The sequence below is a fragment of the Nycticebus coucang genome, chromosome 21 (genome assembly GCF_027406575.1).
Source record: "Nycticebus coucang isolate mNycCou1 chromosome 21, mNycCou1.pri, whole genome shotgun sequence".
In the NCBI taxonomy this organism is placed as follows: Eukaryota; Metazoa; Chordata; class Mammalia; order Primates; family Lorisidae; genus Nycticebus; species Nycticebus coucang.
This window is the reverse complement of record NC_069800.1, coordinates 35,668,752-35,693,880: the sequence shown is the minus strand read 5'-3', so window position 1 is coordinate 35,693,880 and position 25,129 is coordinate 35,668,752. Positions and strand designations below refer to the sequence as shown.

Below are 25,129 nucleotides of genomic sequence, written 5' to 3'. Positions count from 1 at the left end.
TGGCTTCTTTTTGGAGGATCTATCCATGACTGCTAAGGGGGCGTTAAAATCTCCAACTACTATGGAAGTGGAGGAAATCAAGTTGCTCATGTCTGTTAGAGTTTCTCTTATAAATTGAGGTGTGTTGTGGTTGGGTGCATAAATATTAATAGTAGAGATCTCATCATATTGAGTATTACCTTTAAGAAATATGAAGTGTCCATCCTTATCCTTAATTATTTTGGTTGGTTTAAAGTCTATTGCGTCTGCGAACAGGATTGCAACGCCTGCTTTTTTCTGCTTTCCATTTGCCTGGAATATAGATGACCATCCCTTCACCTTGAGTCTATATCTGTCTTTTAATGTAGGATGCGATTCTTGGATGCAGCAGATATCTGGCTTGAGTTTTTGTATCCAGTCTGCCAACCTATGCCTCTTTAGAGGACAATTTAAACCATTCACATTAATTGAGAGTATTTATAAGCCTTTTGAGAGACTGGTGGACATTCTTAATCCTTTTGCGACTGTGGAAGTTGGAATTTGATCAAAAATTTTTTGGGTGGGTTTACTTTTGTGGTGGCGAATTATGCTGGTCTTTATGGAGGATAGGTCTAAGAATGTCTTGGAGAGCTTGTTTAGTTGTGGCAAATTTCTTCAACATGTGAATGTCGTTGAAGTATTTAATTTCTCTGTCATAAATGAAGCTCAGTTTAGCTGGGTACAGGATCCTGGGTTGAAAGTTATTTTGTTTTAGGAGATTAAAAGTCGATGACCATCCTCTTCTAGCTTGAAAGGTTTCGGCAGAGAGATCTGCAGTTATTCTGATATTCTTTCCCTTGTATGTAATGGTTTTCTTTCGTCTGGCAGCTTTCAGAATTTTCTCCTTCATATTAACTTTAGTGAAATTGAATATGATGTGTCTCGGGGATGTCTTATTTGGGTTGAGTCGTGCTGGAGTTCTGAAACTGTCTGCTATCTGAATTTCAGAATCTCTCGGCATGTCTGTAAAGTTCTCCTTCATAATCTCATGGAGAAGAAACTCTGTGCCTTGTCAGGCCACTTCGTCACTTTCGAGGATCCCTATAAGACGAATATTGGTTTTCTTCAAATTATCCGAGAGCTCTCTGAGAGAGTGGTCTGTTTTTGCTCTCCATTTCTCTTCTTCTTTGAGGGTTTGGGAGCGTTCGAAAGCTTTGTCTTCAATGTCAGAAGTCCTTTTTCTGCTTGCTGCATTCTGTTACTGAGGGATTCTACTGTGTTTCTCAGATCTTTGAGGGATGCAGCTTCTTGTCTCAATGTGTGGAAATCTTTGGTCATTTGGTCTTTGAATCCATTGAATTCTTGAGATAAGTTTTGGAATTCTAATTCGATCTTATTTGGTATCCAGATCCTGAATTCAATTTCTGACATCTCAGCTATTTGTTTGTACATGGGGTTTTGTGCTGTTTCTGCACCATTGATCCTTGGAGGAGTTGATCTACTCTGATTATTCATATTGCCAGAGTTTTTCTGTTGATTGTTTTTCACTGTTGCCTCTGGCTGTCCTCAGAGTTGGGGAGGTGTCACTCTAAGATTAGACCCCAGCGGGATCACTCTATTGTTGCTGGATCTTTGTAGGGAGTAACCCTGTATCATTCCTCTGGGGCTGCTGTAGCTAGGGAGTTCTGGTTGTGGAAGCAGCTCCTGTTTGTGACACACCGGATCCAGCAACAGGGCTGGGGGTGGTGCGCACAGTTCTGGGAGTGCCAGGCGCCCAGTGACTTTGGCACAGAGAGCCCAAGGCTCCAGCAGTCTCTGGCCAGGAGAACAGCTCTGCGCAGAGGCAGGGTGGGCTCCAAAGGGCACGCAGCTACCAGAGTCACTGTCCAGATGAACGGGCTAGTGTGGAAGCTGTGAGGACACAGGAGGGAGGATGCAGAGTTGTGTGGCCCCCGCAGTTCCTCGTCAGGGAGAATGTGGAAGCCCGGTGGTTGCGGGTCACCGGTAGGGGGTCGCTGCGCAGCTCTTATGGAGGTCTAGGAGGCGCCAAGCCGAGGAGTTTGAGGTTGCTATGAGTTGTGACATTACGGCACTCTACCCAGGGCAACAGCCCAAGGGTCCAGTGTGCCAAAACCTTCTCACTCTTCCCGGAAGGATTAAGGCTGTAAGGTAGCTCAGTCCCCGCCTTTAGACTGCTCAGTCAGTAGGTTACTTTGACCCGCCCAATCCTTGCTCTGAGACCCCGAGGGCGGAGCTTGCCCGGGCAGTTCTTTCACAATGGCTTCCTGCGCCCAGTTCAGTGGCTCAGTCTGGGGCCCTAGACAATGCCCAAAGTTCTCCACAATCCTGCTCATGCTCTCCCCAAGTTAGTTCAACTGAGTGCCAAGTGCAAGAACACTGAAACAGTTCACAGGTAAGGCCTTTCCGGTTTGCAGTCTCACTGCTGCTTGTATTTACGGTTGCTGGCGTGATTAGGTGGATCGAACATACGCAACCACTTGCCAGTTTTTCACTGTTTTTGTCCTCCTCTTGGGGTCCAGAAGTCCCTTGCTAGCTCCCTGTATCCTCAAGGGGATGATTATAGGTAGATCCCACAGGCCAGAGATGCCTGGAGTCTTGTCTCCCCAGACTCGCTGTTCCCAGTTGCAGGGAAGCTGTTACTCGGCCTCCATCTTTAATCTTTCTCCCCTACTTTTTTGAGAACTTGCTAAACTTTTCAAAGGACATTAGTGTTTATTCACCATTTCTAGATTTTAGCAGCTAGAGAGTTTTAATAGATTTTCTAGACTACTATAGTTACTAGATTAAAAAAGATAACACTGTGTACTTTGAAGATTGAGTCCAATATACACTGTCGACCAAAGTATAAAATTACTTTTTATACACACACACTTTTAAAGAAATGAAGTTTCCCTATGTTACCCAGGTTGCTCGGAATACAGATGTGGGCCACTGTGCCTGGCTATATATTCATTTATTAAATTCTATTTTTAAGTGGCAGCTCCTTTTTAAAAAGTAGATCAGCAGCCTGATTTTCCTGTCTTCTTCCTGAGGAAGCAAAAAGGCATAAACTTGGTAAGTAGCAAGACCAGTTGTTGCTATAGTAAGCATGGGACTTCCTGTCAATGGCACTATTAACAGTAGGAAATGGAACCTAGAGCAGTGTCTCTAATTTGCCATAGGATTTGGTTTCACACCTTTGGTGTAAGGTTTGCCATCATCAACAAATTGGCTCTTCTCCCTCTCTCTCTCTTTTTTTTTTTTTTTTTTTTTTTTTTTTTGAGACAGAGTCTCACTTTGTCACCCTTGGTAGAGTGCCATGGGATCATAGCTCATAGCAACCTCAAACTCTTGGGCTCAAATGATTCTCTTGCCTCAGCCTCCTTGTAGCTGGGACTACTGGTGCCCTCCACCATACCTGGCTAATTTTAGAGACGGGGTCTCCCTCTGGCTCAGGCTGGTCTTGAACTCGTGAGTTCAAGCAATCCATCCTCCTTAGCCTCCCAGAGTAGTAGGATTACAGGCCCAAGCCACTGTACCTGGCATCTTCCCATTTGTTTTACTCATTCATTAATTGGAAAGACTCATTGGCTGTGTACATTGCACGCCATACTTAGAAGTTCGTGACAATGGTGACTTATTTTAAACAGGGGGCTTTGAAACTTACCATTCAGCTCCTTTTGGAGAAAGCCCTTTTTCCTCATGTGACTGTTGGCATACATGGGTTATAGACTTTATTCAGCTAATAAGTGAGAGCAGAGATTTTAGGGTCATATATATCTATCCAGGTTTGAGTTTCAGTCTTGCCACCTACCAGTTATTTGTAGACAGGTTCTTTAACTGCTATGTGCCATAGTTTTCTCATCTGGAAGATCTTCAAAGGAAAACATCTATTTCCTTTGATTATTTTGAAGATAACATTAGGTAATGTGCATCATACAGTTTGGCACTGTGCCTAACACAAAAAGTACTTTTACTCTGATCCTTGTTTAGCTTCTGCTTTTTGAAGTGTAATTGGTTTTGCCACTACAGTCACATCCTCCAAGATATGATTGAGTTATCTCAAATATTCGAGCAGAAAAAGTACCCAGAAAATAGAAATTAAGCAGTTATTAAACAAATAATAATTAGTTAAATATTTGAATAATAATCATCATTATTACTTGTGCTTAATAAAGAATATGAGTTGTGCCTGGCTGAGTATTCAATGTATTTCAAAATTTGATAGTTTTCTTTTTTTTTTGTTTTGAAAGTCTTGGTTGTCCTCAGTAGAGTGCAGTAGTGTCATAGCTCATAGCAATCTCAAACTCTTGGGCTCAAGCAATCCTCTTGCCTCACTCTCCCAAGTAGTTGGGACTATAGGCATCCACTACCACACCCAGCTTTCATTAGAGACAGGATCAGGGTGGTCTAGAACTCATGAGCTCAAGCAAACTACCCGCCTTGTCCTCCCAGAGTGCTAGGATTATAGGCGTGAGCCACTGCACCCAGCCTTTTTCCTTTAAAACATTACTATCTAGTTTAGGAGTAAGTTAAACTGAAAAAACAAAACCCCCCAAACAAACCAATGTCTTATTATAGAATAAAGCAAACTTCAGGCTGAACTCAGTAGCTCATGCCTATAATCCCAGCACTTTTGGAGGCTAAGGTAAAAGGATCACTTAAGGCCAAGATTTCAAGACAACAAGGTGAGACCTTATCTTTACCAAAAACAAAGCAATAACAACAACAAAAAAAAAAAAACAGGAGAAACCTTCAAATTAGTAGAATATACAGCAGCCTTTCATAGGGGATTCCTGTGTTTTGAACGAGGGGAAAGACCTAAAGGAAGAAAAAGCCCTTTTTTAGACTGCCCATACATAGTGTTCTGGGTACTCTGCTAGGCTCTATAACTATTGTTAAGACAGTCCTTACCCTCAAGGACCTAACCCTCCGTGGGGAGGCCCTAAACAGTCGAAGTAGTTTGTGACAAGTATTTAGTTAGAGTTAATGATTGACTCTGGTGGCTAAAAGAAAGGAAGTCAATGGGACAACTAGGATTTCTATGCTTTGGTCAAGTGGGTAGACCAGGCTTGGCGAATTACTGCCCTCTGCTAGTTGTTTTTTTTTGGAGACAGTGTCTCATTATGTTGCCCTCAGTAGAATCCTATGGCATCAGAGCTCACAGCAACCTCAAACTCTTGGGCTCAAGCAATTCTCTTGCCTCAGCCTCCTAAATAGCGGGGACTACAGGCACCCGCCACAACGCCCGGCTATTTTTGTTGTTGTTGTTGCAGTTGTCATTGTTGATTAAGCTGGCCCTTATTTTTTACATAGCTCACAAACTAAGAGTGGTTTTTACATCTTTTATTTATTTATTTTTGAGACAGAGTCTCAAGCTGTTGCCCTGGATAGAGTGCTATGTTGTCATAGCTCAAAGCAACCTCCAACTCTTGGGCTTAAGTGATTCTCTTGCCTCAGCCTTCCAGGTAGACTACAGGCACCTGCCACAACGTCCAGCCATTTTTTTGGTTGTAGTTGTCATTGTTGTTTGGCAGGCCCGGGCTGGTTTCCAACCCACCAGTGGCTGGTACTCTAGCCACTGACCTACAAGTGCCAAGCCTGTTTTTACATCTTTAAATGGTTGGAAAAAATCAAAAAAAGCATACTATTTTGTGACACATGGGAATTATATGTAATTAAAATTTTAGTGTTTACAAAATAAAGTTATAGGAACACAGCTATGTTGAAACTTTACATATTGTCTTATGGCTGCTTTTGTGCCATAAGAGCAGAGCTGATCAGTTGTGACAAGAAGCTGTTTGGCCTGCAAAGCCAAATATTTACTATGTGGCTCTTCATAGCAAAAATTTGCTGATTCCTGGGTTAGATGAGATTTTTATTCATTGAGATAAGCAATTTAGGAGGAATAGGAGAAAATAACATTTCTGTGAGTGTTGAATATTTGAATCAAAAGTGCTTATGAGATATGCATGTCTAGAAAACAAGGGCTTTTATAGTTCTGGGGTTCTGAAGAGAGCTTGAGGCTAGAGGTAGACCTGAAAAGAAAGGATGAGTTCAGAAGATTGGATAAAGGAGGGGTTCTCAGCCCTGGCCACACATTGGAATCACTTGGAGTTCTTAAAAATAAATAAAAGCAAACAAACACTTCCAGGGACCCCACCCCACCCCTGGAGATTATTATGTGCCTGCGCTGGGGGAGAGGCTATATGATTGGGCACCAGAATTTTTTAAAAGCTCCCCAGAGAATCTTAATGTGCTGCCAGCTTTGAGGACCACTAGTATAGAATGAGGTTACCGATGGAACTCTGAGGAACACCAACATTTAAGGGACAGTTATAGGCACCTGTAGGAGAAGAAATGCTGATAGAGTGCTAAAGAGAATTGTGGGGAGTGATGAGATCCTGCATTTTGGTCAAGTAAGATGAAGATCTCTCTTCTGGAGATCATGGTGGACTGTTTGTCAAGAGCAATTCTTGTAGAAGCCAAATGAGGCGTATATTAAAGGGTAGTGGTGTGAGGTGGGGAAGAGAGACATAAATATGAACCATAGAGAAGACTGGTAGGGAGGAAAGGGGAGAAAGTGATAGCTGGGATGGGGAGACATTGAGGATGTAGTTTGTTCAAGAGAGGTTTTTCTAAGATGATAAAGCCTTGAGCCTCTTATGTGCTAAGAGACTCAGTACTCAGAAAGCCTGGAATGACAGTCTCAGAGGCCATCATTCAATTTTCATAGAGTTAAAGGAGCTAGATTTTGAACAGTTCTCAGATTAATCTAATGTACCTTTTTTTTTTTTTTTTTTTGTGATTTTGTTTGGCCGGGGCTGCATCTGAACCCGCCACCTCTGGCATATGGGACTGGTGCCCTACTCCTTGAGCCACAGGCGCCGCCCAAATGTACCTTTTTTTGAATGGTATGTTTAATTACTTTCTGGATTTAGATGCATCACTGGTATACCTAGAACGAGAGATAGAACTAGTCATTGAGAAGCAAAGCCAATAATTGTTCTTTGCTCACCTATCTGGAATGTTAGTCTCATCTGTGAAAACAGGAGGGTGAGCTGATTGGGCTCCATAGTCTCTTCTAAAAGTCCAGTATAACTAGTACAACTTCTGTTTTTGTTTTTGAGATATAGTCTTGCTCGGTTACCTGAGCTAGAGTGCAGTGGCATCATCACAGCTAACCGCAACCTCCAACTCCTGGGTTCAAGTGATCCTCCTGCCTCAGCCTTCCCAGTAACTGGGACTGACTATAGGTACCCTCCTCCACGACTGGAGTTTTCTATTTTTAGTAGAGATGGGGGTCTCCCTCTTACTCAGGCTGGTCTCAAACTCTTAACCTCAAGCAATCCTCCTATTTCTGCCTCCGAAAGTGCTGGGATTATAGGCATGAGCCACTGCACCTACCCTACTACAACTTTTGATTAAACATATGAAGAAGCTGAGCTTATGAAATATCTGAAGCCCATTGCCCGAATTTCTAGTTCCTTAGTACCTGGGCATGTGCCTTTTTTGAACACTAGCAGTTATTTATTTTTCAGTGAATTTGGGTACATCGAATACAAAGAATGCCAGTTTTACTTGCCATTAGGACTGTGGTCCCCAACCTTCAGTCCATGGCTTGTTAGGAATCAGGCTGCACACCAGGAGGTAAGTGGAGAGCAGTGAGTAGAGCTTCATCTGTATTTATAGCTGCTCCCCATTGCTTGCGTGCATTGTCACTTGTGCTCTACCTCCTGTCAAATCAGCAGGGGCATTAGATTCTCATAGGAGCTGGAACCCTAGAGTAAACTGTACATGTTGCACCATTCCTTATGAGAATTTAATGCCTCATAACCTGCTGTGGAGCTGAGGCAGTGATGCTAGCACTGGGAAGTGGTTGCAAATACAGATTATCATTAGCAGAGAGGTTTGACCACACAGATACCATAATAAATCAATTGTTTGCAGACTCATATCAAATCCCTCACTCCCCTGGTCCATGGAAAAATTGTCCCTGGTGCCAAAATGGTTAGGGACTGCTGTGACAGAATATTTCTTCAGGAGTGAAGACTAGCATAAAGTCTTATTTTAATGTTTTTCTTTATAATGTGTAAGTAATAAATGGTCATAGAATACTGAAGTAGTACAGAAATCTATCTATAGTCATTAACATTTTTGTTTATTTATTGGGAAACACTTTTTTCCTCAGTCGTCTTTCTTTCTTCATCATTGTGAATATACTTGATTTATGTTCCAGTCAGGTTCTGTGAGAGGTTGAAGGGCAAAGGGCTTATTGAGGAGTAATGCCTTATAACAGTGGTTCTCAACCTTCCTAATGCTGCAACCCGTTAATACAGTTCTTCATGTTGTGGTGACCCCCAACCATAAATTATTTTTGTTGCTACGTCAAACTGTAATTTTGCTACTGTTACGAATCGTAATGTAAATATCTGATACGTAGGATGTATTTTCATTGTTACAAAAGGGTTGCAACCCATAGTTGAGAACCACTGCCTTAGAAGAAACAGCCAGATTTGATCATGAGAAGCTGTCAGACTGTAACACACAACTGACAGTCTCTGCGTGCCCAGATTGCCTGGTAGAGAAATATCACCCTGGGTGGGAGTGGCTTGGTCCTCATACCACCACGTTTCTCGGTCACTGGCCGAGGGTGGGTCTTTGACCAGTGCAGTTTTTCAGCCTTGGCACCATTGACATGTGGGGCCTGAAATTTCTTTGTTATAGGGGACTGTGATTTATAAGATGTTTGACAGTATCCCAGGTCTCTACCTGCTAGTCAGTAGCACAGCCCCTACTTCTCAGTTGTGACCATCAAAACTATCTTAAGAGATTGCTGAACGTCCCCTAGGAAGGGGCCTAATGGTACATAAATACTCCTGCAGTGGCATTCTGCAAGTTGTGGGGCATGGAGGAGTGTTCCATCCTGCCCCCACTGGAAAGACCTAGCGTCTTGTTGAATTCTGTTCTCATGAGCTCTTGGGTGATCTGAACTATTAAGATGGAGCTTTGTTCTAATATTTCTGGAGTTTTCAGTATACTTCCATGAAACATCTTGTTAGGGTGTACCCCTCTCCCTAGAAGAGTACATAGAGTTGGGTGGTGCCTGTGGCTCAGTCAGTAAGGCGCCAGCCCCATATACCAAGGGTGGCGGGTTCAAACCCAGCCCCGGCCGAACTGCAACCAAAAAAATAGCAGGGCATTGTGGCGGGCGCCTGTAGTCCCAGCTGCTCGGGAGGCTGAGGCAGGAGAATCGCTAAAGCCCAGGAGTTGGAGGTTGCTGTGAGCTGTGTGAGGCCACGGCACTCTACCGAGGGCCATAAAGTGAGACTCTGTCTCTACAAAAAAAAAAAAAGAGTACATAGAGTTTAGATAGGGGTATTTTGTATTTCTAAAGGTATTTTTCCTTTGGTTGCAGGTGACAAACCTAAAAAAAGATATTTATGGAATTCCAATGAGTGGTGATGGATGATGCAGTTCAAATAACTAAGGTAAGAGAAGTAAATCCAGAACTGTGAGGAGGCTTTTTGTCAGCCAAGTTAGTATCTCCATAAAATAAAGCTAAGACAGATTCTTTCCTACTTCATTTTTCCCCCAAACTATCTATGGCAGTGGCTTATTTTTTATGAACAAAAACATTATAATTATCAGCTTTTTAGGTGATAGTTCTCAAACTGGTTGTGAATCAGAATCACTTAGTCTGAATGGTAGCTCATGCCTATAATTCCAGTACTTTAGGAGGCCCAGGTGGGAGGATTGCTTGAGGCTAGGAGTTTGACATCAGCCTGGGCAACATAGCAAGACCCCATATAAAAAAATTAAAAAGCTGATCATGGTGGTGCCTACCTTTTGGTACATACCTGTAGTCTAGCTATTAGGGAGGCTGAGGCGGGAGAATCACTTGAGCCCAGGAGTGCAAGGCTGCAGTGGATTATGATTACGCCACTGCACTCCAGCCTAGGCAGCAGAGCAAGACCTGTCTCTCTCTCTCTCTTTTTTTAAATTGCATTCTGTTTTTGTGATTTAAAAAAAAAAATTTTTTTCCCTTAGAATTATCTCTATTTTCTCCAGTCATTTTCTTTTCCTGCTTGTTTATCTTGGTATAGTGATCCTTGTTTGTTCTTTATTGTTTAAAAGTGAAAGAGTAGAAAGGTTGAACAAGGCCTGTCAGCTGGCAGAATAGGTGGTCAAGAACTGGCTGCTAAACTTTGAAGAAGGCAGAGGGCTTGCTCTGGAGTACCTCCTCCCATATCAGCTGTTTAAGGTCTCTCTTGTCTATGTGTGTACTGTTTTCTTACCCTGGGTGAGGGTTAATATTTGACCATAATATTAGCCCTCTTTATTCTTTTGTCCTTATTTCTTTAGCTCTATTTAGCCCCTGCTGTGTGTTACACACATTCTCTTTTATTTGCTTAATATACAACACTTCTTTTGAACACTGTGTAATCTTTAAAGAGAGTGAGGTAGGATTTTATGTACTGACATAAAGAATAACCATAAAATATTTTTGGAGATGAGATCTTTAAAGGGTTGAAGAGTTGATTATTTATTTATTTATCATTATTTTTTGTTTTTAGAAACAGAATCTCACTTTATTGCCCTTGGTAGAGTAGAGTGCTATAGCATCACAGTTCATAGCAACCTCCAGCTCCTGGGCTTAGGTAATTCTCTTGCCTCAGCCTCCGGAGTAGCTGGGATTACAGGCGCCTGCCACAACACCCGCTATTTTTTGTTGTAGTTTGGCTGGGACTGCGTTCGAACCGCCATCCTCTGTATATGGGGCCGGCGCCCTACCCGCTGAGCCACAGGCACCACCCCAAGAGTTGCTCGTTTATTATAAAATGAAGTCTTTAGTTGATCCAATATGACTGGTGTTCTTATAAGAAAAGGAAATTTTGAGGCGGTGCCTATGGCTCAAGGAGTAAGGCGCTGACCCCATATACCAGGGGTAGGGGGTTCAAGCCCGGCCCCAGCCAAAAAAAAGAAAGAAAGAAAAGGAAATTTGTTCATAGACTAGAAACATACACATACAGAGGGATGACTGCATGAGGAGAGGACACAATGAGAAGGCGCCATCTGCAAGGATGACAGGGCTCAAAAGAAACCACACCTACTGACACTTTTATCCAGGACATTCAGCCTTCAGAACTGTGCTCAAACCTGTGAGCTAAGGCAATCCACCCGCCTTGGCCTCTCAAGTGCTAGGGGTACAGGCGTGAGCCACCGCATCCGTCCAGAACTGTGAGGAAAACATCTCTGTTCTTTAACTTAGCCAGTCTGTGATACTTTGTTATGGCATCCCTAGCAAAAGGAATATAGACACTTATAAGGGGGGTGGTGCATTGTAGCACATAGTAAATTACAGTGTAAGTATTTGCTGTACTGCCATTTTTGAGAAGATACAGATGCATGAGAAGCATCAGGACAAAGTAAAATACTAAAATGTGGTGTAGTTTTGTAGTAGGTGAAAAACGGATTCTGGAAGTAAAAATACTTATGAATTAAAATCAGTTTGATCTTAACAGAGTTTATTAGTGAAAGATGAGGTTATAAATGTAGTTCAGGGGTCTCTGTTGGTTTCCTAGGACTGCCATAACAAAGTACTACCATGAACCGTGGCTGAAGACAACAGAAATGTATTGTTTCACAGTTCTCAAGGCCAGAAGTCCAAAATCAAGGTGTTGATAAGGATGGTTACTTCTGAGGGAGAATCGGTTCCATGCATCTCTTCTAGCTTCTGGTAGCCCCTATATTCCTTGGCTTATAAATGATTGCACAAGTCCTCGTTTTTCAGTTGGCACTTCCTGTGTCTGTTTTCACATGACCATTTTCTCTGAGGACACCAGTCATATTGGGTTAGGGGTCCACAGGGATCCCTAGTATGATATCATTTTAATTACATTTTCCTCATGACTCTGTTTCCAAATAAGGTCACATTTGGAGGTTAGGTACTGGGGGTTAGGACTTCACCACGTCTTTATGGGGGAGAAGCAGTTCAACTCTGTAACAGAGGCCAAATTGTGAAGGGCATCCTATATATCAGCCCAGATGTTTTCAAATGTATTATTATTATTTTTTTTTTTTTTTGAGACAATCTCACTATGTTGCCCCTGGTAGAGTGTTGTGGCGTCACAGCTCACAGCAACTTCAAACTCTTGTCGTGGCGTCACAGCTCACAGCAACTTCAAACTCTCGGGCTTAAGCAGTTCTCTTGCCTCAGCCGCATAAGTGGCTGGGACTATAGGCACCCACCACAACATCCAACTATTTTTTTGTTGCAGTTGTCATTGTTGTTTGGCAGGCCCAAGCTGGGTTCAAACCCATCTGCCTCGGTGTATGTGGCCAGCTCCCTAACTGCTGAGCTACTCAAATGTAGTATTTATTCAGTGAGAAACCACTGAAAACTTTGAGCAGGATGAATGTAACACTTTAGGAAGACTCCTAGGCTTATGGTTAGAGGGCTGTTAGCTGCACTAGAACTCAGTAGAATGCCTGGACCCAGATTAATGTGGGGACCACCTACCTAAGACATCCCAAATTGGAATCTTCAAACAAGAGACCTAGGACTCTTTTTAAAAAGCTCCCTTCTCCCACCCTTTGATTCTGATGTTTAGCCTCATTGGGATACTACTGAATGGGAGGTGATAGAGGCATGAATTGGGTTGGTGGTTGTATAAGTACTAGAAGGAGCAGAGGCTTTTTCTAGGAAAAGAGACATTTTGAAAGAATAGTACATAATTTAGTATCTGAGAGACTGAGGCAGTGGTAGAATACTTAACAGAAATAATAGTGTCCTGACACAATGACCACTCAATTTTAGCTCTAAAAGCTTTTCTTCCTCTGCAGTTCACACATCAAAATCTCAACCAGGTCCTATTTTGGATCAGGCATTGGATAAATCTTTTTTTTTTTTCTTTTTTTTTGTAGAGACAGAGTCTCACTTTATGGTCCTCGGTAGAGTGCCATGGCATCACACAACTCACAGCAACCTCTAACTCCTGGGCTTAAGCGATTCTCTTGCCTCAGCCTCCCAAGTAGCTGGGACTACAGGCGCCCGCCACAACGGCTGGCTATTTTTTGGTTGCAGTTCAGCCGGGCCTGGGTTTGAAACTGCCACCCTCGGTATATGGGGCCGACACCTTACCGACTGAGCCACAGGCACCGCCCGCCATTGGATAAATCTTATGGATACAAGGAATAAAAAGATATAAAAGTTCTTATTCTCAAGTTCATGTATTCATTTTCCAGTTCATTCATTCACTCAACAAACCTTCACCAAAAAGCCAAACAATGTGCTAGGTGCTGGGCTTAGAAAGTGAATTAAGACCAGTCAGTCCCTGTCTTGAATGAGTTCACCACAAAGCAAATAGGTAAACAGCACCCACATGTGTTCCAAGTGCCTATGAAAAAGCAGTTGATCCCATTTGTTCCGGGAGTTTAAAGAAGGAGTGTCTACAATGTCAGCTTCCTAACCTCCTGTTCTCCATATCCTTTCTCCCCTAGAAAAGTTCACCCACACTCAGTTCCCATTACCAACTCCAACATACACCACCATTCCCCCAAGTGCTGCTGAATGTTTCACTATCACCTTAAACTCTAAGCCAAATTAATTACCTTCTCTTTAAATCGAATTTAGAAAGATGCCAAATGCAAGTCAAAGAGAATAAAAATAAATAAAAATAAATAAATAAATAAAAATAAATCCTCCTTGACTTGCATTTAACTCGCATTTGACTTGAATTTTTAGGGTTTCCCTAAAAACTGAGCATAAAAATAGGATTTAATCAGGAAGTTATTTATTGGTTTAAGAGTGAAGGAATTAGGAACATACGTCATTAAGGAGAGGTGGAAAGTGAGTAAGTGAAAGCAAAGAACATCTTACAGAAGTTGAGTGGTATGAGGACAGAAAGGAAAAGAGGGGCCTGTAAGCTTCAATGGTGAGATTATTTTTGTTTGCATTAAAAAAAAATCTGTTGGGGCGGCTCCTGGGCCTCAAAGGAGTAGGGCGCTGGCCCCATATGCTGGAGGTGGCGGGTTCAAACCCAGCCCTGGCCAAAACTGCAAGAAAAAATCTGTTGGGAAACATCTGTTCTATTTGTAAATAGAGGGGAATGAGGGCTAGAGAGGGAGGAGAGATTGAAAGTACCAGAGAAGGAAAAGCATAATTTTGAGGTAAAAATCTCAAGTGGGGGGCGGCACCTGTGGCTCAGTGAGTGGGGCGCCAGCCCCATATACCAAGGGTGGTGGGTTCAAACCCAGCCCCGGCCAAACTGCAACAAAAAAAATAGCCGGGCGTTGTGGCGGGCGCCTGTAGTCCCAGCTACTCGGGAGGCTGAGGCAGGAGAATCACGTAAGCCCAAGAGCTGGAGGTTGCTGTGAGCTGTGTGACGCCATGGCACTCTACCGAGGGTGGTAAAGTGAGACTCTGTCTCTACAAAAAAAAAAAAAAAAAATCTCAAGTGGGATCAAGATAATAGCATTAGAAAGATGAAGAAATCTCCATCCTCTAGTTTAAAAAGTGAGAGTAAAGGCTGCATAAAGGAGAGAGAGGTGGTGTCTTGCCATTAAGCCATCTGCCCAGGCTAGGGCTACTGTGCTAGAAACTGATGCAGGAAAACTAACAAAGGATATTTTCTGCATAGCACTGAGGAGTGTAGTACTGCTGAGTAATGGTTGGCAGCCTGAGATAGGAATGGTGGAACCAGATGGTGAGGATAATCCAGGAATTAGGTTAGGGAATGTGATGTGGAGGTGTACTTTTTATTCACTCTTCCCTGGTTCAGAGATTTTATAATTTTCACTAACATCATTAACAACAGGATTGGATGCCTATTATGTGTAGGTTTTTACTTTTTTTCTTGGAAAAACAAAAAGGTTAAAATTACACCCTGACGTTTTTTGATTTTATTGGTGAGATAGATTATATATTAAAAAAAGTAAAATCAGTATGTGACATGTGGCATTATAGACCAAGTCCCAAATGAGTAGATTAGATAAATGTCACAGAGACAGCAGTATACGTTGAGGTTCATTTCCCATAGTTTATGAACATTTTAATATTATCACTTTTATAAATATGTATCAGTTTGAGAGGTAAGAAAAAATCAAATTGCTTTCATTTACTTTTCTGTATTGTTAGTAAAGATGAATTTTTTCATTTATTTATCATAATTTTTATGAATTGCCTATTCATGACTTTTATACATTCTTTCATGGGGATGTTGGTACCTAGTGGTTTGTAAACATCTCATTTAACAAAGTTATTTAACCCTTTGCCTATAATATTCTGCAGATTTTTTTTTCTTTTGCAGATCTTTTTTGAATTTTTTTTCTTTTTTTGTACTTTATCTTTTAAAGATTTTGAGGGTTTCCCTAAAAACTCAGCGTAAAAATAGGATTTAATCAGGAAGTTATTTATTGGTCTAGATTTTTTTCTGGTTTCTTTTTATTTAATTTTGGCTTTTGATGTTTTGTTGTATAACAGGAGTGTAAACATTTTATGTATTTAAAGCTATTAAATAGCAGCACCTGTGGCTCAGTGGCTAGGGCGCCGGCCCCATACACCGAGGGTGGCGGGTTCAAACCCAGCCCCAGCCAAACTGCAACAAAAAAATAGCAGGGCATTGTGGCGGGCGCCCGTAGTCCCAGCTACTCTAGAGGCTGAGGCAAAATAATCGCCTAAGCCCAGGAATTGGAGGTTGCTGTGAGCTGTGTGATGCCATCGCACTCTACCGAGGGCGACAAAGTAAGACTCTGTCTCTACAAAAATAAAATAAAATAAAACTATTAAATATATATTTTTTAATAATTGGAAAGGGCTGCCTCACCCAGGAATATACAAATATTTCCAAATGTTTTCAAATTATTTCATAGTTTATTTATAGTTATTTATACCGTATTATTTCTTATGATTTATATGCTTAGAACTTTTAAGTTGTTTGGAAATTATTTTTGGAATATTGCATGAAATGAGCTAATTTACTTTTTACTGAATAGTTTAGGAGTTTTCCTAATACTGTTTAATAAATAATCCATTAATTTTCTGTTGATTTGAAAGGCTTTCGTTATCACATACTCAATACTTAATATATATAGACGTTGTTTATCAATCTGTGCCTGCTCCATTATAACAAAATATAATTGTGTAGTATCTTATGGTATAGATACCTTTCTATTGTTTTAAAAAATGCTTAGACTGTACTTATCTGTTTGTATGCTTAGTATTTTTGTTTAACATTGTATTTTTTTTTAATAATTTAAGACCCAAAGCTACAATAATAGTACATGGTTCCTGCATATACTTCACTCAGAGGGTCTCAATTATAACCTTTTACATAACCATGATACATTTTCAAAATCAGGAGATTAATACTGGTATAATACTATTAGATCTATTAACAATAGATCTTAATTGGATTTTTATCAGTTTTTAATATTTATATATGTATTTATGTATATACTACTATGAAATTTTGTCACTTATAAATTTGTGTAACAACAGTCACCATACAGAACTGTTCATCACCACAAAGAAAAATTCCTCATGCTGCCCCTTTAAAATAATTAGACCCTTTCCCTAACCCTAAATCTTGGCAGTCAGTCTGTTCTTCATCACTATAATTTTATCCTTTCAAGAGTGATATATAAATGGAATAACTCAGTATGTAACCTTTATGAGACTGGCATTTTTCATTCAGTATAAGGCCATTGGGATCTATCTAGGGTTTTGTGTGTATCAATAGTTTCTATTTTTTATGGCTCAGTATTTTATTGTATGGATGTACCAGTTTATCCAGTTGGAGAAGGATATTTGTGTTGTTTCTACTTTGGACCTATTACAAAAAGGTTGCTATCAACATTCATGTGCACATTATTGTGTGGACATTAAGTTTTCGTTTCTTTGAGGTAAATGTCCAGAAGTGCCTTTTTTTTTTTATCATTTGGTAAGGGTAATTTAGTTTATGAAGGAAACGTGAAACTGTTTTCCAAAGTCGCTATAGCATTTGATATTCCTACAGGAATTGTATGAGAGATGCAGTTTCTCTGTATGTTCACTAGCATTTGACATGGTCACTATTTTTTTTAATTTTAGTCATTCTGATATTTGTATAGTAATATCTCATTGTGGCTTTAATTTACATTGTCCTTATGTCTAAAGATGTATTTTGCCATATGTATGTACTCTTCAGTGAAATATCGTTTTTGAATTATTAAAAAATGTTATTTCACTCTAATGAGATTTCTTTGTTTTATTACAATTGAATATAGAGAGTTAATTATACTTTCTTTTGTTATCTTCCACTTATTTTAACAAGTAAAACTATATATTTCTGATAGAAAACATATTTTTATGTATAAGTAATTAAATTTTGGTTAAGATTCCTTTTTTATTTCTTTGCCTATGAAAGTTTTTTTGTTCTATCCTCACTAAAAAGACCTTCCCTTTTCTGTTGAATTTCTTATGCATCTTTGTGAAAAATAAGCTAAGCATATTTAAGTGGGTCTATTTCAGAATCCTTTCTGGGTGTCCAACCCTTTTCCTTTTCTGTTGCAAATTGGAAGATAAGAGTAGCCTTGGGAAAGCTGGGTGCCATGGCTGACACCTGTTGAGCCCAAGTGTCTGAGGTTGCTGTGAGCTATCATGCTATGACACTCTACCGAGCTTGACAAAGTGAGAATCTGTCCCCCCAAAAAAGTAGCCTTGGGCCACACATTAAATACACAATACTAAAGAAAGCTAATAAGCAAAACTGTCTGCGCTTACTTTTCACAATGTCCAACACCTACAGATAAGCAAAACAGTCCTCAGAAAATCAGCATGTGGCAGGCCACAGGTTAGGCACTCCTCCTTCTGTTTTACTGATCTCTGTGTTACCTTCTGCAATACCACACAGTGATTTTGATTGTTTTTTGAGAGATTAGGGTCTTACTCTGTCTGCTAGGCTAGAATGCAGAAGCATGATCATAGTTCGCTATGGCCTCAAATTTTGAGGCTCAAGCAAGCGATCCTCTTGCCTCAGCCTCCAAAGTAGCTGAAATTACAGGCATGAGTCACCACACCCCACACAGTCCTGAGTATGTACCTATATAGCAAGTCTTAAATTAGGTAGTATGATTCCTCCAACTTTGTTCTTTGTTTCTTTCTTTCTTTTTTTTTTTTTTGGAGGTGGGGGACAGAGTCTCAAGCTGTCGCCCTGGGTAGAGTGCTGTGACATCACAGCTCACAGCAACCTCAAACTCTTAGGCTTAAGCGATTCTCTTGCCTCAGCCTCCCAAGTAAGCTGGGACCACAGGAGCCCACCACAACGCCCGACTATTTTTTTTTTGCTGTTGTTGTTGCAGTTGTCATTGTTGTTTTAGCTGGCCCAGGCTGGGTTCGAACCCTCCAGTTTCGTGTATGTTGCCGGCGCCCTACCCACTGAGCTACAGGCACCACTGCTTTATTCTTTCTTGATATCCTTGTAGCTATTCTAATTCATTTGACTTTATATAACTCAACTTGTCTTTATCTACAAAAACAAAAAAAATTTCTGTAATTTTCATAGGAATTGTGTAAAACGTATAGATCATTTTTGGGGACAGTTGATATCTTTTTTTATGCCAAGATGTCCAAAACATAAACACAATACGTCTTCCCATTTAGTTAGGTCTAATTTTATTTCTAAGTTTTAGTAAATGGGTTCTAAATATGTTTTGTTAGATTTATAACTGTATTTTCCAATTTGGGGAGTGATTTAAAATGGTGTTGTGTTTTTAAGTTTGATTTTTAATTATAAATTGCATAATATATTAGGCATTGCTAATATATAGAAATATTGTCTGCATTAACCTTATATCGTATGATATTGTTAAATTCACTTACTAGTTTCAAGAAATTTTAATAGATTCTGTGAGGTTTTCTATGTAGGCCATCATGTCCTCTATAAGTAGGGACTTTTAATTCTTCCTTTCCAGTTTCTGGAGGTTTTTATAGTTTACTCCTAAACAGTGTGGGGTTGAGGGACACCTCTCTCATGCAGTCAAATCTTCATATCACTTTTTTTTTGAGACAGAGTCTCACTATGTTGCTCTGGGTAGAGTGCCATGGCGATTCTCTTGCCTTAGCCTCCGGAGTTGCTGGGACTACAGGCACCCGCCACAATACCCAGCTATTTTTTGGTTGCAGTTGTCATTTTTGTTTAGCAGGCCTGAGCCGGGTTCGAACCTACCAGCCTCAGTGTATGTGGCTGGCGCCCTAACTCACTGAGCTATGGGCACCAAGCCTGCATATAACTTTTGGCTTTCCCTACTGATAGCCTACTGTTTACTGATAACCTTACCTGTAATATAAACAGTTGATTAACACATATTGTGTATATTTCTATTATTATATACTGTATCCTTACAATATTCTTATTCTTACAATAAGATAATTAGAGAAAGTAAAATGTTATTTAGAAAATCATATGGAAAAGAAAGTAATTATTAAGCAAAAGTAGATCATCATAAAGATCTCCATCCTTATCTTTACATTGAGCAGATGAAAAAGAAAAGAGATTAGTCTTATTGTTTCCGGGGTGGCAAAGGCAGAAGAAAATCCATGTATAAAGGGACACATGTAGTTCAAACCCATATTGCTCAAGGGTCAACTGTATTTCCTTTTATGTGTATTGCCTTGTTGGACCAGCAAGGACTTCTGATGCTGGGTTGAGGCAGCAACAAACATCCTGCCTGTGTTCACAATTTTAGAGGTAAAGCATTCAGACTTAGGGCTTTTTTGTAGATGCCTTTTATTAGGTAGATGAAGATACCTTTAATTCCTACTTTGCTGAGAGAGTTAGTTTTTGGTGAACGAGTGTTAAATTGTATTAAATAATTGTCTGGGTTTTCTTGGTCTGAGGGTTTTTTTAAATTTTACCTATAGATTCTTTTTTTTTTTGAGACAGAGTCTCACTCTGTTGCCCTGGGTAGAATGCGATGTTGTCATAACTCACAGCAACCTCAAATCTGCTAGAGGTTGAATCTTGTTCAGAATGATCCCAAACTCCTGAGCTCAAGCTATCCACTGCACCCGGCCACCTTTAGATTTTTTTTTTTTTTTTTTTGGAGACAGAGTCTCATTATAACTCCCTCAGTAGAATATCGTGGCGTCACAGCTAATAGCAACCTCAAATTCTTGGGCTTAAGCAATTCCCTTGCTTCAACCTCCTAGTAGCTGGGACTACAAGTTCCCGTCACAACTCCCGGTTGTTTTTTGTTGTAATTGTCATTGTTGTTTAGCAGGCCCTGGCCAGGTTAGAACCCTTCAGCTCCTGTATATGTGGCCAACGCCCTAACCACTGAGCTATGAGCACCAAGCCAAGATTTTTTTTTAACCTTTTAAAGATATTAATTTCATTGTCTTCTGACTTCTGTTGTTGGGTTATTTATATGTGTCTGTTATACATATATATGACATTGTATAATAAATATAGTAATATTTATTTATTAATATATAAATAATAAATAAATAATAAATATAGACTTCCCTTTATCCATGTTTATGTTTCCTGCAGTTTCAGTTACCTATGGCTACCTGAAGTCTGAAAATATTAAATGGAAAATTCCAAAATAAGCAATTCTTAAGTTTTAAATTTAGTGCCATTCTGAATAGTATGATGAAGTCTCATACCTGTCCTGCTTTATCCAGCTCAGGGCATATATTATCCCTTTGTCCAGCATGTCTATGCAAAAGATGCTACCTACTTAGACGCTTAGTAGCCCTCTTGCTTATCAGATTGACTGTGCTGCAGTGCTTACGTTCAAGTAACCCTTATTTTACTTAATGGCCCCAACGTGCAAGAGTAGTGATGTTGGCATATTGTTGTAATTGTTTTGTTTTGTTTTACTTTATTTATTTATTTAGAGACAGAGTCTCACTCTGTCACTCTTGGTAAAGTGCCTCAGCATCATAGCTTATAGCAACCTCAACTCACGGGTTCAAGCAACCTTTTGCCTTCACCTCCTGAGTAGTTGTAACTACAAGTACCCACCACAATACTGGGCTAGTTTTTCTATTTTTAGTAGATACAGGGTGTCTCACTCTTGTTTATGCTGGTCTCCTAACTCCTTAGCTCAACCAATTCACGTGCCTCGGCCTCCCAGAGTGCTAGAATTACAGCACGGTGAGCCACCATGCCTAGCCTAATTGTTCTATTTTAGTATTAGTTATTACTGATAACATCTTAGTATGCTTAATTTATAAATTAAACTGTATTGTAGGTATGTATGTATAGGAAAAAACATGGTATATATAGGGTTTAGTACTATGCAGTTTTAGGCAGCCACTTGGAATCTTGGAACATCCCCCCACTCCCATAAGAAGGGATTACTGTAATTATATACATATTAAATATTAGTCATACACATATATGTATATTATATGGATTTATTTTAAGGGATTGACTTGGCATTGAAGTAAGGCTGGCAAACTGAAAACTCAGGAAGGACTCAAAGGAGTAAGGCACCTGGAGGTGGTGGGTTCAAACCCAGCCCCAGCCAAAAACTGCAAAATAAAAAAAAAAGAAAGAAAGGAAACCCAGGAAGGAGTTCATTCAAGTCCCAAGGTAATCTGCTAGAGAATTCCCTCTTGCTTTAGGGAAGGCCAGCCATTTGTTTTATTTAGACCTTCAACTGATTCAATGAGACCCACCTGCCTTACAAAGGACACTCTTCTTTATTCAAAGTCCACTACATTAAATGCACATTTCATTAAAAAAACACCCTCAAGGGCGGCGCCTGTGGCTCAGTGAGTAGGGCGCCGGCCCCATATGCCAAGGGTGGCGGGTTCAGGCCCAGCCCTGGCCAAACTGCAACCAAAAAATAGCCGGGCGTTGTGGTGGGCGCCTGTAGTCCCAGCTGATCGGGAGGCTGAGGCAAGAGAATCGCGTAAGCCCAAGAGTTAAGTGGTTGCTGTGAGCCGTGTGATGCCACGGCACTCTACCCGAGGGCGGTACAGTGAGACTCTGTCTCTACAAAAAAAAACCCTCAAAAATATCCAGAATAGTGTTTAACCAAATATGTGGACCTATGGCCCAACCAAGTTGACATGTAAATTGGACCATCACAAGTGTGGGTAGATGGTCTGGGTAGACACCTTCTCAACTTGGCATCTATACACATCTCCTTAAACCATACTTTTTTTTTCTAACGAATGGAGAAAAAGTCATAGAAATTTATTTACTATGTATACATAGGAGCCTTCAGAATAAAAACTCAATTTCCCAATGGAGTTTAGTAGCTTTTATATACCTTTCTGGTAAAAGTTCATTCTGGTAAAATAAATATGGGAGAAGGGAAAGGAGGAATTCTGTTGAGGGGCAATAAACTGATTGCTATGAAAGATGAATGGATGGGGAACACAGATTAACTGGTAAATAGTTTTTTGGAATTTGAATGAGTCTGAGAGACATTATCTTGTTAAAGAGCTATTCAGGTATGGTCACATTCTTGGTCTTACAGGGAAGGGAAGGGAAGAAAAGAACTATTGTTCACCTTGGTGGGTCTGGATCTTAGGCAGATAATGGAACTTCACCTTTTTGGGGGGAAAGCACATGGTGGAGGGAGCAAAGGTCAGAGATACATTGAGGCTTCTTTAGTCAGTCCAGCATATTAAAATGCTGTATTTTGGGGTATTGGTTTCTGAGCTCCAACATCCAGTCTGAAACTTGCCTAAAAGTTCACACGCTAAAAGCTGAGTCAGTACTGTGAAAGAAAAATTGAGTTAAAAGCTAAGTGAGAAAGGATCCACTTAAACCAGTCTTCCATTTTTGGAAATGGGCCAGTCTTGTTAAACAGCAGGAGATGGCATTGCAGAAAGATTTCTAACAGAAGAAAAGGAAAGGTTAATATTTAGAACAGTTTATAAACCAATTTCCTTAGAGTCTGAAGGGCATCGAGTTGGGATATCTAGATGTTAAACTCAAAGCATCTTCAGTTAAAGTGGAAGTAGGCAGCAGTGGTAATCTGACAGATTTTTCTGACCTGGGGTTTTTATATCACAAAGTATGCTTGCAGAGCCTCAGGAAATGAAAAGTTGTGGCAATTTCATCAAGCCCAAATCAGAAAAATTGAAACAATTAAAAATGTTATTTTGGAGATTTGTAGCCAGGAAAGAATTCAAGAGTTAGTCCAAATTGTAGGCAAGTAACAAAAACTCAAAAACCATGGGCAAAACTGAAATCTAATAACAGAGTATAATTTTTGTTTGTTTGTTTTACAGTTTGGAATCTTTATTGTACAGGTCTTTTACAAAGCAATATTTTATTATTTAAAATGACCTCTAAATGGTTAATGTACAATGAATATCTTTTTTCCCAAAACTCAACCATGAATTACGATTTCATCAATGTGATTATTCTAAAGAGTCATAAATACAGAGGGAAGATCCACATGCTGCATTTGAAACAGTCAATGGCACAGACTCTTCTTCCCTTTAGAACCCAGATGACCAATCCATTGAAAGTGCTTTTAAAGACTGCTGATTATTTATGGCTGATCTTAAAATCAGTCAATCAAATTACAGTCCCCCTCCCATTTTTTAATATCAAAGGGCATTTAGAAAAATAAATGAAACAATTTGCTTCAGTAATCTACTGAGACAAACTCAAAATTATGATTATCTGCATACAGTAACACATCTGCTTAAATAGCTTTGAAGAATTTATACATTTTATAAAGAATGCGTTAAAGAGTACAAGTATTCTGATACTGATTTCACAAAAGGACAAATGCTGGTAATAATAACTAACATTTAACATCTAAGTTCAAGCTAATGTATATTTAACAGGCAATTGATATGGCTAACATTGCACAAGGTATGCCCTTTGAGAAAATGAACTAGTTTGGTCAGCATTTCTAGAATTGTCCAGGTTTAAAACAAAACAACCAAAAACACAAAATCAAAACCATTTTAATTTAGCCAAGAGTTCTGATGAATTTATTATTCCTAAAGTTTTTTTAATATAATTTTCTCTCTCTAGTTTCTTGTTTCTACCAAAGACAGAAACATTAGTCTTATTATATTTAACCTGATCATTTGCATAAAGTAACAAAAATTGGCTTTGCTGGAACTTTTTCACAGGGAATCTCCAGATTAGACATTTAAGCCTCTTGAGACAAGCCAAGGATTTATTTGTGCCTGCATATACCTATATTAATTAATTGGGTAAATTGCTCTTTTCATGAGGTTCCAAAGTAACTTGTGATTCCTGTACCTGTCAGAAAATGACATTCTTTATTTACCACAAATCAGGAAATTTTATAAATAAGGGACCAAGTGAGTTTTTCTAAAGAGCTTTTTTTTTTTTTAATTTTAATTTTTATTTTTGCAGGTTTTTTTTTTTTTTTTTGGTAGAGACAGAGTCTCCACTTTACCGCCTTCATTAGAGTGCCATGATGTCCCAGGACTCACAGCAACCTCTAGCTCTTAGGCTTCCGTGATTCTCCTGCCTCAGCCTCCCGAGCAGCTGGGATTACAGGCACCCGCCACAATGTTTTTGACTGGGGCTGGATTTGAACCCACCACCTCCAGCATATTGGGCCGGCGCCCTACCCCTTTGAGCCACAGGCACCACCCTCTAAAGCAGGCGTCCTCAAACTTTTTAAACAGGGGGCCAATTCACTGTCCCTCAGGACCATTGGAGGGCCGGACTATAGTTAAAAAAAAAAAAAAAAACTGTGAACAAATTCCTATGCACACTGCACATATCTTATTTTGAAGTATAAAAACAAAACAGGAACAAATACAATCACACTGCCTCATGTGGCCCGCGGGCCGCAGTTTGAGGACCCCTGCTCTAAAGAGCTTTTTATCAACTAGCCGGGAATAGTGGCTCACACCTGTAATCCTAGCACTTTGGGAGGCTAAGGCAGGTGGATCGTCTGAGCTCAGGAGTTCACGAGCAGCCTGAGCAAAGCAAGCCCCCTCTCTACTAAAAATAGAAAAATTAGCTGGGTGTGGTGGTGGGCACCTATAATCCTAGCTGCTTGGGAGGCTGAGGCAGGAGGATCACTTGAATTCAGGGTTTCAAGGTTACACTGAGCTATTATCATGCCACTGCGCTCTAGCCAGAGTAAGAGTGACAGAGTGAGACTTAGTCTCAAAAAAAAGTCATTAAAAAGTTATTTTTTCAGTCCTCTGTAAATTCAATCC

At 40.1% G+C, this 25,129-nt stretch overlaps 1 protein-coding gene across 7 annotated transcripts in view; it reads left to right on the top strand.

The window, feature by feature from the left end:
- PTPRA (protein tyrosine phosphatase receptor type A) overlaps nucleotides 1–25,129 on the top strand; it is a 203,475-nt gene that overhangs the window by 67,659 nt on the left and 110,687 nt on the right. For 6 of the 7 annotated variants that reach the window (XM_053574769.1, XM_053574765.1, XM_053574770.1 and 3 more), the window contains exon 2: nucleotides 9,377–9,449. The exons of the other annotated variant lie outside the window; for it this stretch is intronic. In XM_053574769.1, coding sequence (XP_053430744.1) covers nucleotides 9,423–9,449 — 27 coding nt within the window. In that variant the 5' untranslated portion in view covers nucleotides 9,377–9,422. The remainder of the gene's footprint in view (nucleotides 1–9,376; nucleotides 9,450–25,129) is intronic. 7 annotated transcript variants of the gene reach the window in all.